The 17042-nt window shown below is 40.2% G+C and overlaps 2 protein-coding genes across 2 annotated transcripts in view; one reads left to right on the forward strand and one right to left on the reverse strand.

Annotated features, from left to right (window-relative positions):
• Positions 1-1801: 1801 nt before the first annotated feature.
• On the forward strand, positions 1802-7837 carry FAM237A (family with sequence similarity 237 member A). The gene is made up of 3 exons (XM_019727085.3): positions 1802-1989; positions 3645-4060; positions 7643-7837. Exons 2-3 carry the CDS (start codon positions 3649-3651, stop codon positions 7780-7782), a joined length of 552 nt encoding a protein of 183 aa, XP_019582644.2. The 5' UTR covers positions 1802-1989; positions 3645-3648; the 3' UTR covers positions 7783-7837.
• Positions 7838-8389: 552 nt separating this feature from the next.
• The window catches only part of DYTN (dystrotelin), a 46794-nt gene continuing 38141 nt past the window's right edge, over positions 8390-17042 (reverse strand). Inside the window, exon 11 of the mRNA XM_088794367.1 lies at positions 8390-10878. Coding sequence (XP_088650493.1) covers positions 10775-10878 — 104 coding nt within the window. The 3' untranslated portion in view covers positions 8390-10774. The remainder of the gene's footprint in view (positions 10879-17042) is intronic.

Consider the following 17042-nt stretch of genomic DNA (forward strand, 5'->3'; position numbering starts at 1 on the left):
TTAATTAGCTATTTATGTGTTTGTTTTTGATACATAGCTGTAACTTCACAATTCAACCCAGAAACTAGAAACACAAATTATTATCCATATATATAATTTTAAAAATAAAATATAAACTTTATTCCCCCGCCCCCAGTAGCATGTCATTTCCATGAGTGCAGGGACTTTGCTTTTATTCCTTCTGTATACATAACATCTAGAAGAGTGCCTGGCACATGGGCACTTGAAAATAAAGAAAGCACTGCCTATTTATATTCCGAGGTTTTCAAGGGGAATGTAACTATGGACATGTCCCAAACCCCCACATGGGGGAATTAAATCCCCACATCCCTACCTCCGTTCTCCCTTCTCTCTCTACACCCTTTCCTTGACTTTGCTCCCCAGAAGCACAGATTTGCTTTGAGTGTTTCTTCCATGCCTTTGCCCATGCTGGCTTCTCTGCCTGGAGGAGACCATTCCTCCCTTTGGCCTTGCAACACCTGTGTAAATCCTTCTTCAAGAGGTTCACCAATCACTTCCTCAAAGATGCCGGCTCTGCCCCCGCCTGTCCCTTTCCCTTCCCCTTCCTCTGGACTCTCCCAGGCCAATCTCTGTCCTTGTGCTCACATGCTGTTTCTAATGACATTCTCCAACAGGCTGACAACTTCAAGAAATCCTTGAAGCAAGTCCAAGACCTCACCTATGACCTTCTCGCACATCATTAGGGTGCAATTAGAAGCAGGCATTATGCCCAGTTCACAGAGTGAGAAACTGAGGTACACTCCGTCCAGTTTCAGAGCAGGAGAAAAATACCAGGACTCTTAAGGGATCCTCTCCAGATCTCTTTCTTCCTATTACTTGGGAAGGGGGTGGCTTCTCCATATTTTCCGTAAACCTTGCTATAAGCTTGGGTTCCCCCCTGTGCCCCTCTGGAAGGTAACCATGGATACTATTGAGCTGACACAAAAGCTTTCAGTTGTTGTAGACTACAAGTGGTTTTCAGGACGCTTAGAGGGTTTTGAGGAGAGGGCAAACCCTGGAAACACTTGCAAAGGTAGGACCTTTGCCTCGGGCCCCTGGGCTGGGTATATTTCACTTGGGGCGGATGCTAATGGTCAACAGAACCCCAAAGGGGTGACAGGGCTCTAGCCCCGACTCAGATATTAACTAGCTGTGAGTTGGGAATCAAAGGCAATCCGAAGCAGTTCCTCTTCTCGGAAAGCAGGGACCCCTGCTGTGAATCTGGAGCGGTGAGCTGACGCCACCGACGCCAGCAATAACCCGGGACGCTGAGTGATCCAGGCCCCAGAGCCCGGAGATCAGGAGTCTCCCGTCCCAAGTCAGGGGGCGCTTCCAGCAGGGCCACGGCTCTACTCATGTCCTTGCCCCAGGGGTGTTTTTCTCCTTACAGCCAGGTCCACAGGCAAGCAGGAGAAGTTCACGTCCAGGACGACTCCGGGAAGCACCTTGTCTCCTCGCAGCCCTCACTGACCGCTGGCAGGGTGCCCACGTGCCTTCTGCGACCGTAAAAGTCCCGGGGCTTCCCTCACATTGCTTTATTCTCAAACAAGGCACGCCTGGAGAGTGGGAATCTGGGGAGTCGCACTCGCTCCTAGACCTGTGCGGGGCTGGATCCCAACTTCCCAGTTCCCGCCCGCAGCGTCCCGCCTCCCGCGGTGGGACCGAGAAGCCAAACCGCACAAAGGCTCACTTCGGCTGGGTGGGGGGTGGGTGTGGGCCAGGGTCACGAGGGTGTGTGTGGCTAAGCCACTTATTTACTGAAGGGAGGGCAGGGAGGGGCGGGAGGGTGCGGGAGATGGCTTGGGGGCGAGAGGTGGCTGCGGTTACCGGCGCTTTGACGTAGGTTTGAGGAGGGGCGGAACCCTCCCACTGCTTAAGAAGGGGCCCCGGGAGCTTCCAGGACGCTGTAGCTGGGGACCTTCATCCGCTTGGGGAGCAGCCTGAGCATTTTCTCTCCACACTCCAGGGAATCCAGATTGGGCTGAGCAGGTAAGTGCGGAGGGGCGCCCTTCTGCCGCCTGGGAGTAAAGGCGTAGAGTTAGGAGGCTAGTGGGGCACAGAGGACGCAGAGGGTCCCTGGGACTCTGCCCCGAGGTGTGACAGGCGGTGGAACCAGGTGCGGGGTCTAGACGCGCCGAGCTAGCGCGGGGCTCACAGCGGGCCTCGTCGAGGCGCGCAAGGAGGACCCCAGGGATGAGGAACTTCTAAGCTCGAGGAAGCCTCTCCCCAGAGAAGGGAGGTACGCGAGCCAACGAGCCCACAGGGACCCGAGCAACGCTAAGTTCAGTAAGCTGGACAGCGTCCCGCCCTCGGTCGTACACTTAGCCCTGACATCTCGGGCTTGTCCTCCATGAAAAACCAACGTTTGGGGCCCCTCAATTTTGAGATTTTAGTTCAGAAGAGGACATATTGAGTATAAGTTTGTTCAGGGAGATATCCTGTGTACCTGATCTGAAATACAGAGAAAAATTTTTTTGAATAACTTTGTATCTCAACGTGCTTTTTCAAAACAGGAAAATACATGTTCAGACAGTTTCTGAAATATTGACTTTAGAGAGACTCAATATGTTTTGTTGCTGTGCAGGAATGAAAGATTCCTCTTGTGATGTTATCATTAAATGTTTGAGTATAGACGTATTCCCATGAGCTGTGCTCTGCTTGCCTTTATGGTACTAACACATCTAAAGGTTTGGAGATATAAGGTGACGCTGTGAGCTGTACATGCCCTCCTGCTTTCTCTTTATGTTAGAGGTGTTTCGGTATAATATACATTTTGTGTAGTCTGTGAAGAATCAGATAATCTTTTTATTCTGGGAAAACTTAGGTTATTATTTTAAGGACATCACTTCTCATTGCCCTTGTCTGAAGTGTAACATAACATTTCAAAGTAGATATATGGATACCTTGATTTTATTGCAACAGGCTTTGATAGCCAGAAAAGTTGAATGAAAGGCAAATGATTTTTGTTCATATTCTTGAGGTTTATAGCAAGAAGAGAGAAGTGAGAAAATGTCATGCTTATAAAAGTTATATCAGAATTGTAGAACATTTCAGGTGTTTGTAAAGCGTCTATTGTTTCTACTCTAACTGGTTAAATATATATCCCTTGATTCACATACTTTTTTAGCACATTATCTGTGTTTATTTTTATTTACAACATTTTATAATTCTTATGCCTTTTTTAAAAATTAAAATCACCCTGAATAAGAAAGCATCCAAGAGTCAAATATATTCAAATTCTTAATTGCATGACAGTCCTTTATTAAGATAGCTAAGTTCAATTACAATATAGAATAATTAAAGCCATTAAGCAAGATTTTAAATTATCACTTAATATTCTTTTTTAAACTATATTCCTCTGTACTAGGGAAAACATGTTCACTTATTTATCTTACAAAAGAACACATTTTAGGAATAAATATTTCTTAGTATCTGTATCTTGGTTTTACACTACCTGCTTGACAATGAATCGGTTTTAGATAGAATGGGGCTTGTAGCACAGGAGGAAGGATAAGAGTTTTCCTAGAGACAGTGGTGTGTTTCTTCTGCCAGCACCAAGGTTCTTAAAGACATACTTATTTTCTTTACTGAATGGAGCACACGCAGGGACTCATGTGACATGTTTCCATCATGTGCATTTTCAGGGCCATGGCTGATCCTGGAAACAGAGGAGGGATCTACCGCCCTTTGAGCCTCACCTGCTGCCTGCTCATTGTTGGAATGTTCTGTGTGTCGCCTTTCTTCTGTGATAACCAGATAGATGTGCTGGCTCTTAAAAAAGCCAATCCCCAGTGCTGGGAGTCTTCCTCAGCGCGCCTCCTGAAAATGCAAAAGCCTCAAATTTCTAACACAGTTGCAGATTTCTGGGATTTTATGACCTACCTGAAGTCATCTAAGAACTCGAAGAATGAGGCACTGTTTTGGGATCTCGCCCAACGCTTCCTGGACATCTATGTGGACTGTGTTCTCTCCAAGAACCATGGCTTAGGAAAGAGGCACGTGGCTGGAAAGGAAGAGGAGATCTCAGAAGGGCATCCACAACACACAGGGAGAAAACAAGGTGGTCAACCCCTGGTCCCAAGTCTTGAAAGGGTCAATCAACTATGGATGTGCTGAACTCTGAGGAAGAGGGAAAATGGCTTTAGGGAGGTCCATTGCCACATATACACCTCTCAGAGGTGACAGGAAGATAGATAGCACTTCCTTTTGTGGTTCATAGTAGCTGTTTATATCATCATATTGTCCTTATCCCCACACTTTATATGAACAGCAGCAAGGAAGAGTCAGAAAGACAAGTAAAGAAAAGCATGATTCCCAAAATACAACATAAGGCTATAAAGGGATGCCCCAAAATTAACTCTTTTTTTTTTTACCATTAGTCTGAACATTGGGTGTCACACCTGTGTTTATTAGCCATGGAATTGGGAAGATTTGACTATAAGCCTTGGGAATATTCACAGCACATATGTTCTTGCCCCTTTTAAACTAAAACAAACAAAGGAACACTGTTTTCATGAAAATGGAGGGGCTCCTTGAGATGTACTTAGTTGATGAAGTAAAGGGTAGAAAAATTATCTGGCTTGCAAATTCATTCCTCATTGCTTTTTAAACGAATCTCAAATAAGTAATTAACTTCCAGCAAGCTGAGTAATTAATGTTTCATAATTTGGAACTTCTTACAATTGTAGAGGTTTTCACTCTATATTTGTAGAGTGAAATATTTGTAGAGTAAATATTATATTCAAAAACAGTATTCTCTGGAGGCACTAGAACAGGGGTGTCAAAACTTTTTTCAACATTTTTTACCAAGGGCCATGTGTGGTAAAATACACAAACAGCCAGGCCACTCATTCGAGGTGAAGTACGTATTGCCTCACCTGGTTTATTTAAGTAACCTAAATATATTTTTGGAATTTGCTGCGGGCCAATTAACAATGGATTGCGGACCGCAGTTGGCCCGCAGGCCGCAGTTTTGACACCCCAGCACTAGAAGAAATATCCTTTATAGAATTAGAATGAGGAATAATTAGCCCCTGTGAATAAGCTGAGAGATACATTAGCCCTATTCATATTGGTTTTTTCTTTCTTTTTTTGATGTTGTTTCAACCCATGAGCTTCCAATGGTTACAGCAAGGGCCAATTGAATGGTAGTGCCTCTTAGAATTACTTAAGCACCAGTGGAAAAATGAGGCATAACTAATTTTACATTTGTACATTTTATTGTGAGAATTGTTATACATTACTATAATCTATTAAAATAGCAATTAACAGTAGTAGTTTTAAATCGACCCTTATGAAGATATTGTAGAGCCTTTATATATCTAGTTTGTTTTAACCACGGTAATTAAAAATCCTCATGATTTGCTGATCCATAAAACCAGCAATCCACTGCTATTATTTATAGATAAATTTATTATTTTGGGAAGTGTTATTGTAACTTAAACCAATTTTCTTTCTTAGAGAAAGTATTCTTTCAGCAGCTTAGCTACTAAAGTAGAAATACAAAATGAGTATCTTTAAATGTTAGTTACCAATATTTAAAACATTTTTTGAACAGAGGCTGCCAAGATGTCAGCATCAGTAAGGACTGTATATTTTCTTCATCTGTACTGTAGTGCCCTTTCTTCCATTCCTATCATATTGAGCTGTTGTTCTGAAATGACTATCAATATTTATTTTTTTGTATTTTGCACTCATTTTGAATTACTCAAGTATCTATAGAATACATGAAAATAATATGTGTTCAGCTGAACATGAAAAAGATTATATATAATATATACATTCTTTCTTTAAAACAGATTTCGATTTGCTTGCTTGCAATGAGGCTATCAGAATAGTCTGAGTCTGCATGTAATTTTTTGAGCATACTTCAACATGGAATTTCTATTTCCTTCTGTAAAAAAGAAGTAGATTTACCTTCAGCTTTGGAATCCACTTGCTCAGCTTGCTGTAGAGTTGCTATTGACCCAGCTGATCTGCAAACTTTAGCTGGAGTTCCTATGCAAGTAGCAAGAGTGAACATTACACTTCTTTGGAGTTATTTTAATGTTTGACGTAAACAGTTGTTTGCAGACCAGGAAACAAGACTTTCCCTTTGGTTTCTATAATTATAGTCAAAGAGGGTCTTGGGTCAAGAAGACACCATGTCTAAAAGTGAAATAGTTGCAGGAACATCGAGATTTCATCTCAAGAGGCTCGATGAAATCTCTAGTGGCTTGACTGGGCTCTGGATGTACCTGCACAAATTCTTCACAGATTTTTTTTTTTTTTTTTTTTTTGTCTTTGGGGGATTAATATGCTACCTGGTTGGGATGGGGGTGAGGGTGAAGAGGTGTTTGTCTCTATTGTTCTCAGGGAAATCACATCATCAGAGCAGAGGGAAAGAACTAAATTAAGTGCCTACGTAATATGCAAAAAGTTCTTGTTATTTTGATCTCTTCAAATTAAATAGTTTAAGTACACTTGAGAAATGTTGCTATAAACCATGCTTTGTTAAAAACAAAACTTCTATATAATTTTGTATGCTAATATATTTGTTACTGTTGAGTCAGCAAATATAAAAGCAAGAGATATCAAACAGCTATGTAATTGAGCAAGTTAATCAATTTATTTAGTCCTCAGTTTCTTCACCTGAAAGAGAGGTACATGGAAAGAACTGAATGACCATAAAGTCTCTTCAGGTTTTCCATTCTAATGGTCTGTGAGTCTATAAAAAGAAATGTACAAAAGGCATGTATTTAATTATGGAAAGAATCTGGGAGAGATTTACCCCAAGGACAGCGTACCAAGCTGGATAATGGAGGACCTGGACATTGTGGTTGCTTATAACAATGACAAGCAGGAACAGAGGAATTCCAGAAGTGAGAATTCCAAAAAACTCTAAGGGCTAGAGATATCACCATTTGAGAAGACTCAAAATATCATTGTTATTTAGTCTAGAAAAATATGGGCTAACAACTGAATGCTGAAATATCTGGAAGGTGTGCAGAGGGTGTACCAGGTTTAACCACTGAATTATGATGGATTATGTGAAGGGAGAGAAGGGCGGGGAGGGGGGAGAGGGAGAGAGAGAGAGAGAGAGAGAGAGAGAGAGAGAGAGAGAGAGAGATTAATTAATTGATTTAGGAAAAAGAGTAGGCTGGTAATAAACAGAAAATAACAGTTGAGGTTAACTCATGGATTAGTAAAGGCTTCAATACAAATGAAGGGATTTTGAAGTAAATCATTGTATGTGTCAAAAATAATGGCCTCTTCCTTCAACAAATATTGCTCTGAGAGGAATGAAAAACCTGCCTGCCTGAGCCTGGCAGTTTGTATGTTCTAGAAAAATTTATGGGTGGTTTAAAGTTTTTTTTCTTTATATTTTTATATTAAAAATTATATAATAATCATTTTTACTTTTTTAATCAAGAAAAACATATCTTAATACATAATAACAAAGAAATGTATTACAATTTACTTAATTATATTATATAACTAAACTGCATAGGATAGATAACACACCTCTGTAATACATTTATACAGAATTTTGATAGCCATGGCAGAAACAGCAAACTTCCTTTTAAAAACCAATATGTTGATATTTAATTAACCTAAAAATAATTTGGGGACTTAATTATTTGTTTCTTTTCTCTACTTTCAGGTGCATATTCTCAGCAACTAAGAATCCCTACCACGAAGAAGAAAGAGTTGATTGAAGATTTGCTACGCATGCATGTGCACGGGAGTGGGCCTAAGTTCGCTGGAAACGTGACCAGTGGCGTGGAAATAAAGAAAAAATAAATCTAACCTCAGAGCTAACTCACAGCTTGGAATTTAAATAAATATATATATATATAATTTTTTTCTTGTCTCCTGATCATTTATTTACTTAAAATGGGGGGAATATCCAGTGATAAATATTAAGCCACATTCAGAGTACTTAGTTTTCATTCTTTTAGGCTGCTAGCATGTTCCTTCAAACGGTGACATTACTGCCAGATCATCCCATTGTCTGAAAGAGTTAAAATAGCTTCCAAAGATGAGTAGGGGGTGAGGGCTACTCAGATTGCTTGTATGCATTTGGATCATTTGTTTTGGGATGCTTGACATTGTTAATGAACTAGAGTGCCATACAGTTAACGTGACAACATTGCATGACTTCCAAGCCATTAAACACTGCATAGCTTATGCACAAGCATATAAGGGACTATATTTGTTAGTTACCAGTTACTGATGGTCTGTAATATCTGAATCTTGTTTGAAAGAATATTTTTGAATATTTTGAACAGAATGAAGCAAAAAACAAAACAAAACAAAAAAATGGGTGAATAAAGTATTCTTCTAATTGAAACAAAATTAATAAAATCTCTGGATCCCAAGTAATGTTATTGAAGTCTCTTTATTTCAATATTTAATATTATTATCATAATCCAAACTCTTATAAAATAGCAGTAAGTATACATTATTTCCCAAAGAGCGTATTTTCTGTTTGATTACATATTAAAACTTTATAATTGGTTACATTTTGCATTGAAAAGCAAGCTAAAAGTAGAATGAACAGCTTTATAAGAAAATAACCATTTAAATGTTTTCCCTCAAAATGACCAGGCCTGAATAAGGTTCATAGCAGAGAAGTCCAATTAGCAAATTTACTTGAGTTCCAGACACACTGCTATTTTTATCTCTAATTACTCTCATCTCTCAATCATGATGACTTATAACCAGTGATTGACAACCAGTCTGAATTTCAGAAATGTTAGCAATCCACTTGCTTTTACTGGGTCTAAAGAAAGCCTCAGGAAATGTTTTCCCTGAAGCGTTAGGGCCCTCCATAAGCTAAAAATCTTATCTGAAGTGTTATTATTAGAAGACAGCTGCACCTGAGGATTAGCCAAGTCCTTCAATAGGGGAAACATCTGGGGAAGGACTGGGAAGGGCCTAGCCTCAGCTTTTCTTGGACAGGAGGACAATCAAAGCTTCCACGCTGACTACCATTTCTGCATGTGCTTATGGTTTTGCTTTCATGCTACTCTCGCTAATGTTTTTCATCATATTCTTAAAAATGGCCACATAAACTCATTACCTCTTATAAATCATTGAAAAAATGCCACTCTTACTATGCTTACAATGCCTGCCTCTTGCTTCTCCCTCACCTTGGTACTACACATCAGGGGCTGCCAAATTTTTCTGCAAAGGGTCAGATAGTAAATATCATGTGCTTTATAGGCTATCTGGTCTTTGTCGCAACTAATCAATTCTGCCTCTGTAGAATGAAACCCATGGTGGACAATAGGTACATAAATTAGCATGGCTGTGTTCCAATTCAATTTTGTTAATGGACTGTAAAATTTGAATCCATATCATTTTCAGGTGTCACAAAATGTTATTCTTCATTTGATTTTTATCAATTATTAAAAAAAAAAGTAATAACCACTCTTAGCTCACAGCCTCTACAACACAGGCAGTGGGCAGGATTTAGCTTGTAGCTTGCTGACTGGTGTCTAGGGCATGCTTACCAAACTTGTAAGGAACAAGCTGGGATGAAGTAAGAAGGAGAATGAGTAACAAAACCAAAATCAAAAATTTGTGATAGGCTGAAAAGCAAATTCAAAAATATTAGGATGAGCTTGAACAGGGACAATCTAGTCCTAATCCTATCCAATTGGACATCATTTCACTCTGAACACAGTGCTAGAAATTATAGATCATATAAATAAAAATCCAAAGTCTCTCTAAATGTAACATAGACTGCACATCAAGATAATAGGTAAAACAATGTGAAAACATAACAATATTTATGGAGAGAAAGTACAGAGCAGTAGTGAGAGTAAAGGATCAGGAACTGGGTTCAAATCTCAAATTCATCAAGTACAAACCAAATGGCTTTAGACAAGTTACTGACCCTCTTTGTGCTTGAGTTTTCTCATAAAATGAGATAAGTGCCTGCTATGCTTGTGGTGAGGATTAAATGAGTCAGTACCTGTAAGGTGCTTAGAAACTAAGTGCTCTAACAGTCAAAAAATGTTAGCTATTACTTTAGATGTTATTAAGTTAAGCCTCTCTATCTTACAGACACAGGAGGCACACAGGTACTTTGGCCAAACTCATTGGATTCAAGGTTTTAGTGAGAAATGTTCATGTTTTCAAAATAAATTTATGTTGAGATAATTTTGATTTGGATACAGTTATAAGAAATAATACAGAGACATCCTGTATATGCTTCCTCCAGTTTCCCTAAATGGTTATGCCTTGCATGACTGGGGTACGATAATACAATGAGGAAATTGACATTGGTAGAATCCACAGAGTTTATTCAGATTATACTAGTACTGCATGCACTCACGTGTGTGTGTGTGTGTGTGTGTGTGTGTGTGTGTGTGTCTGTGTAGTTTTTGTAAGCCTATTTCTCCAGCAGGAGAATCCAGATAGAAAATTAGATCATCAATTCAGTAATTTAAATAACATTGAAGACAGCTGCATGAATTCATGTAGATGACACACTTGAATATTACTATTAATACTAACATACTCAAAGTAAGAACGGCCCACTGCTGGAAACTCAGCACATCTGGATTTGCCTCGGCCTCTTCTTTCCATTTCCCTCTACCACCCCTCACTCCCAAGGTTTCTCTCTGAAGAACTAAGACACACGAGTAGGGAGATTGAGAAATAAAACTTCTCTTCACGCTTCACACCAGACTTTTAAGAAGGTAGAAGGCGTAATTCTTTTTGTACAGATTTTGAAAGTACATTTCATCATCACCCCAAGGGGCCTTTGAGACTGGACTCCTTTTCACTTGGAGTTGGGCAAGGTGATTTGATCAACAAGGGCAGAGAAGGCCCTGCACATTCGCTCAGCTCCATGATACAGGTCCGTGTTTTCTGAAGATTGCGAGTCTGAAATCAACAAACAGGAGAGTCCTTCAGAGAAAATACCTGTAGGTTTCCAAGCTGATCTTAATAAAGCTCTAGGACAGGTAAGAAATAGAACCCATCTCTTCTCAGTTCCGCATGACAATGCCCTTTCTCTAAGCTAGCTAGCAGATGAGATGACCATTATTTACCAGGAGCAATGACTAATCCAACCAGGTTGTTGGTTCTTTTTTCCCCAAAAAGATTTGTATTACAAATATAGCTAACATAAAATATTATATGAGTTTCAGGTGTACACCATAGTTGTTCAACATTAATATACCTAAAGAAGTGATCATTATAAATCCAGCAATAATCTGACCTCATACAATGCTATCACAATATTACTGACTATATTCCCCATGCTGTACATTACATTCCCATGACTCACTTGCTCCATACCTGGAGATTTGAACCTCTTATTTGCTTCACCTTTCCCTCCCACCTTTTAAAATTTTTCAATTACAGTTAACATTCGATATTATTTTGTATTAATTTCAGGTGTATAGCATAGTGGTTAGATATTTGTATAATTTAAAAAAGTGATTCCCCCTGACTAGTACCCACCTAGCACTATACATAATTATTACCATATTATTCACTATATTCTCTATGCTTTACTTTACATCCCAATGACTATTTTGTAACTACCAATTTGTACTTCTTAATCCCTTCCCCTTTTTCACCCTGTTGCCCAACGCCCCTCCCCTTTATCACCCCGATAAATCTAGTACCCATCTGACACCATACATAGTTATCACAGTATTATTGATTATATTCCTTCTGCTATATCCTACATCCCCATGACTACTTTGTAACAACCAATCTGTATTTCTTAATCCTTTCCGCCTTTTCACCCACTACCTCAATCCCTCCTGCCCCCCAATCTGGCAACCATCAAAATGTTCTCTGTATCTATGAGTATATTTCTGTCTTGTTTGTTTATTTTGTTCTTTAGATTCCACATACAAGTAAAATCACATTGCATCTGTCTTTCTCTGTCTGACATACTCCACACAGCACAATACGCTCCAGATCCATCCATGCTGCTGTGGATGGAAAGAACCCATTCCCATCTATGGGTAAGCAATATTCCACTGTATATGTATACCACCTCCTCTTTATCCATTCATCCATCATCAGACACTCAGGCTGCCTCCACATCTTGGCTATTGTAAATAATGCTGCAAGGAACATGGATGCACACATCCCTTAGAAGTAGAATTTTGGATTTCTTCAGATAAATACCCAGAAGTGGGATTACTGGATCCTTCTTTGTCTCTTGTTATAGCCTTTGTATTAAAGTCTATTTTGTCTGGTATAAGTATTGCTACTCCAGCTTCTTTTATTTTTTTCCATTTCCATTTTCATGAAGTATCTTTTGCCATCCCTTTACTTTCAGTCTGTATGTGTCTTTCAATCTGAAGTGGGTCTCTTGTAGGCAGCTTATATAAGGGTTTTGTTTTCTTATCCATTCAGTCACCTGATGTTTTTGATCAAAGCATTAATCCATTTACATTGAAAGTAATTGTTGATAGATATGTACTTATTGTCATTTTATTACTCATATATTTTTTTTCTTCTTAAAGAAGTCTCTCTAACATTACTTGTAATACTGGTTTGGTGGTGATGAACTCCTTTAGCTTTTTCTTGTCTGGGAAGCTATTTATCTGTCCTTCAATTTCAAATGATAGTTTAGCTGGGTAAAGTATTCATGGTTGTAGATCCTCGCTTTTCATCACTTTAAATATTTCCTGCCAATCCCTTCTGGCCTGCAAAATTTCTGTTGAGAAATCAGTTGACAATCTTATGGGAGTTTCCTTATAAGTTACCAGTTGCCTTTCTTTTGCTGCTTTTAGGATTCTCTCTTTGTCTTTAACCTTTACCATTTTAATTATAATGTGTCTTGGTATAGTCCTGTTTGAGCTCATTGTTTGGGACTCTGCACTTCCTGGACTTGTATGTCTATTTCTTTCACAAGGTTCAGAACGTTTTCAGTCATTATTTCTTCAAATAGGTTCTCAATCCCTTGCTTCCTCTTTTCTCCATCTGGTATCCCTATGATATGAATGTTGTTATGCTTGATGTTGTCCCAGAAGTCTCTTAAACTATCCTCATTTTTTTTTTTTAAATCCTTTTTTCCTTTCGCTGTTCTGATCAGGTGTTTTCTAGTACTTTGTCTTCCAAATTGTTGATTCTATTCACTACTTCACCTAGTCTGGTGGTGATTCCATCTAGTGCATTCTTCATTTCAGTTATTGTATTCTTCACTTCTGACTGGTTCTTTTTTATGATTTCTATGTCTTTTAAAAAATATTTTTATTGGGGAATACTGGGGGACAGTGTGTTTCTCCAGGGCCCATCAGCTCCAAGTAGTTGTCTTCAATCTAGTTGTGGAAGGCTGTGGGGACAGAGCCCCAGAAAGTAGTTTACAGGCTCTCGGCCTCACATGGAAGGGTACTGGCTCGGGTGGTGAATGGCCGTCGGCTGTGGCTGATTGGCTGTTGGCTGTGGCTGGTTAGCCGATTGGCCACTGGTATAACTGCTGCGACTACAGAGGACTGCCGAGGATTGCCGAGGAGCCGAGCAGAGCCGAGCAGAGCCAAAGAGAGTGGAAGAGGAGAGCCGAGAGAGAGGAACAGAGGAGAGAGTGGAGAAGAGTCGTCGGTCAGTCGGTTGGTGGAAAAGCGGACGGCAGGTCGGTGTCCGGTGGGCCCAGCCTCCAGTGAGACCGTGGTGGTATGGCTCCCCTACCTATGGCTCCGTGGGTGTTCCTTTTTGGCCTCACCATATGCTGCATTCTTGTGTGGGGAGCGGGAGCAGAGACCCTGCAGGCCGCCCTGCCTGAAAGATGGCGCGGCGAGAAGGCCTCTGCGCACGACAAATGGTGCAGCAAGCAGGGTCTCCCGCATGACAAAGGCGCAGCTCACTAGCCCATGTGGGAATCAAACCGGTCACCCCGTTGTTCAGAGCTCATGCTCTAACCAACTGAGCCATCCGGCAGCCCCTCTATGTCCTTTTTTATGCTTACTATCCATTTGCTGTGTTCTCACTAGGTTCCTTGAGCATATTTATAGCCATTGTTTTGAACTCTGTCTCTGATAGGTTGCTTGCCTCCATTTCCTTTAGTTCTTTTTCTAGAGTTTTCTCCTGTTCTTTCATTTGGGACATATTTCTTTTTTCCTCATTTTGGCTCCTCTCTTTGTTTCTTATGTATTAGTAGATCTGCTACATCTTTTGCTGGGTGGCCTTATGTAGTAAGAGCCCTGTAGGGCCCTGGCCTAGTCTCCCTGGTCACCTGAGCCAGGTGCTCCAGCAGTATCCCTTGTGAGGGTTGTGTGTGCACTCCTGTTATATTTGAACTTTGATTGCTATTGACATGTCAGTGGGTGGGAATGACCCTCAGGCTGATTGGCTGAGGGATTTGGCCATGTCCACAGCTTATGAGCTGCTGTACATGGGGCTTACCCTATGGAGCAGGATTTGCATCAGTGGGTTCTGGTACCTATTGTGACCACCTTTTGGTTGGGCTACTTGTGGAGTTAATTGGGTGGTGCTTTGTTGTGGTCTGAAGCCAACCTCCAAGTACATTGGTTCTGGGTCCTCTTTGGAGGGCTCTGGTGCAGGCCCACGCACTGCTTGTGACTGACCGGAGAGTATCTAGTAGGAGCTACAAAGTGAACCACGGTTGGTCACTGCCAGTTCTGTACCTGGAGGCATATGGGAGAGGCCACACTGCGAACTGAGGATGACTGCCACCAGTACTGGGCCTGGGGTAGCTCCGCAAAAAGCCAGGACACTCCAAGCCCTGCTGCCACCTTCTGTAATGTTCAGCCACTGATAAAACCTCCGGCAGTACGCAGTATGGAGAGGCAGGGTCCCAGTGAGTCAGCAGGGCAGATCAGCGGAGCTCACCAGGCCAATCAGATTCAGATTTGGCCTGTTGTGGGCAGGCTCAACACAGGAAAGATGATAGTCAGAAGTTGTGGGGGCTCCTCTTCTCGGCACCAGTATTCTGGGCTGGGAAGATGAGTGTGAGGGGTTGGGGTCCTTTGCTCCTTCATGGGGAACCTCTGAGGCTGAAATATCTCTCCCGATTTTCAATCACCACATGTGTGTATGGGACCAGCCTGTTTCCCATCTCTGCCCCTCCTACCAGTCTCGATGTGGCTTCTTCTTTATATCCTTAGTTATAAAACTTCTGTTCCACTAGACTACAGATGGTTTTCCAGGTTGATTGTTCTATAATTTAGTTGTAATTTTGATATGTTCATGGGATGAGGCAAGCACAGCATTTATGTGCTTCGCCATCTTGGATCTCGTCAATGCCAGATTGTTTTAAAAACATATATCTATTTCTTTCTAAATGAATGCCCAGGATCCAGCACAGCACTTGGCATATAGTAAATGCTTGATGATTGTTAAATGGATGAATGAGTGAATGAATGATGAACCAACTAGACATTTTTTTCTGTCTTTATGGACATTCATTAAAATTTTAGTACACATCCCTAGAATTCCCAGGCAGCATTTGAGAAGACTACCTTCTAAATAAGGGAGATAAAGATACAGTACTGAACTTTTCTTTCTGGGGTTGCTAAAGCACTGTTCTTTATTTTCTTACAATTTGCTGAAGTTCAAGCTTCATTTTTTGATTTTTTTTTTTTTTTTGGCATGAAGCTTTACAGTTTATTAACACTTATATTTCATTATTTCACTTGATCATAGCAACAATTCTGTGTGATGTAGCAATTACTGCCATCTCCATTTTATGGTCAAGGTACCTAAGGTTCAAGAAAGTTAATGACCAACACAAAGCCAGAAAACTAGCAAATTATAGAACTAGGGTTCCTACCTAGTTTTTCCATCCTGGGGTACTGCTGCCTTTTCCTCATATTGTTGTAATATTCTGATACTGACCTAGAGATGAAAGAGTACCTAAATATTAATAATTACAAAGCTAACTCCATCCCAATGTGAATTCCACTTTCTAGACCCAAAGTTAGGCCTAGCTCCTACCACCCCTGCTCCATACCTTTTCTGCACCGCCAAATCATTTGTACAACATGCTCTTATTTTTTGTGGCTAACTGAATTATAACTATTTGTTCGACTTTGTTTTTAAAAATCTTTTTTCTGGGGTTCATTTTTTTTATTAGTTTCAGGTGTACAAACAATGAAATAGACATTTCACCCCTCACAAAGTAATAAGCCTCCTCCCCCAATCTATTGCCCCTCTGACATCATATATATCTATTACAATTACATTGACTTTATTCCCTATGCTATACTCCATATCCTGTGATTTTATATATATATATATATATATATATATATATATATATATATATATATATATTATAGTTGACATACAATATTATTCAGTTCAGCTTCAGGTGAACAGTGCAGTGGTCAAGCATCTACACCATCCATGAAGTGGTCTCCCTAATAAGGCATATTCCCATCTGCCACCCTACAAAATCTTTACAACATTATTGATTATATTCCCCAAACTGTCTTTCATATCCCCATGGCAATATTGTAGTTACCAATTTTTGCTGTCTGATCCCTTCCCCTTCTTTCTCATCCCTACCCTCCTCCCTTCTAGCAACCATCAGTTTTTCCTCTATATCTCTGAGACTATTTCTGTTTACTTTGCTCATATACTCAGATCTTTAAATTCCACATATAAGTGAGATCATATGGTATTTGTCTTTCTCTGTCTAACTTATTTCATTTAGCATGTTTTCTAGGTCCATCCATATTGCTGCAAATGGTAAGATTTCATTCTTCTTTATGACCAACTAATACTCCATTGTATAAATGTACCATAGTTTCTTTTTTGTTTTTGTACCATAGTTTCTTAATCCAGTCATCTACCAATCGGCATTTCAGTTGTTTCCATGTCCTGGCTATTGTAAATAGTGCTGCAATAAACATAGGGGTGCATATATTTTTTTGAATTCGAGTTTTGGATTTCTCCGGATAGATACCTAGGAGTGGAATTGCTGGATCATAAGGTAGTTCCATTTCCAGTTTTTTGAGATACCTCCATACTAATTTCCATAGTGGCTGCACCAATCTGCAATCCCACCAACAGTGCACCAGGGTTCCCTTTTCTCCACAACCTTGCCAGCACTTGTTGTTTGT

The sequence above is a fragment of the Rhinolophus sinicus genome, chromosome 17 (genome assembly GCF_057876585.1).
Source record: "Rhinolophus sinicus isolate RSI-liver-muscle chromosome 17, RSI-T2T, whole genome shotgun sequence".
Taxonomy (NCBI): domain Eukaryota; kingdom Metazoa; phylum Chordata; class Mammalia; order Chiroptera; family Rhinolophidae; genus Rhinolophus; species Rhinolophus sinicus.

What these genes read in the sequence shown, in the direction of transcription:
- FAM237A (XM_019727085.3), top strand. Translation starts at nt 3,649, where the DNA reads ATGGCTGATCCTGGAAACAGAGGAGGGATCTACCGCCCTTTGAGCCTC. An exon ending in ACACACAGGGAGAAAACAAG is followed by an intron (nt 4,061 to 7,642) that starts GTGGTCAACCCC and finishes CTCTACTTTCAG; the next exon opens with GTGCATATTCTCAGCAACTA.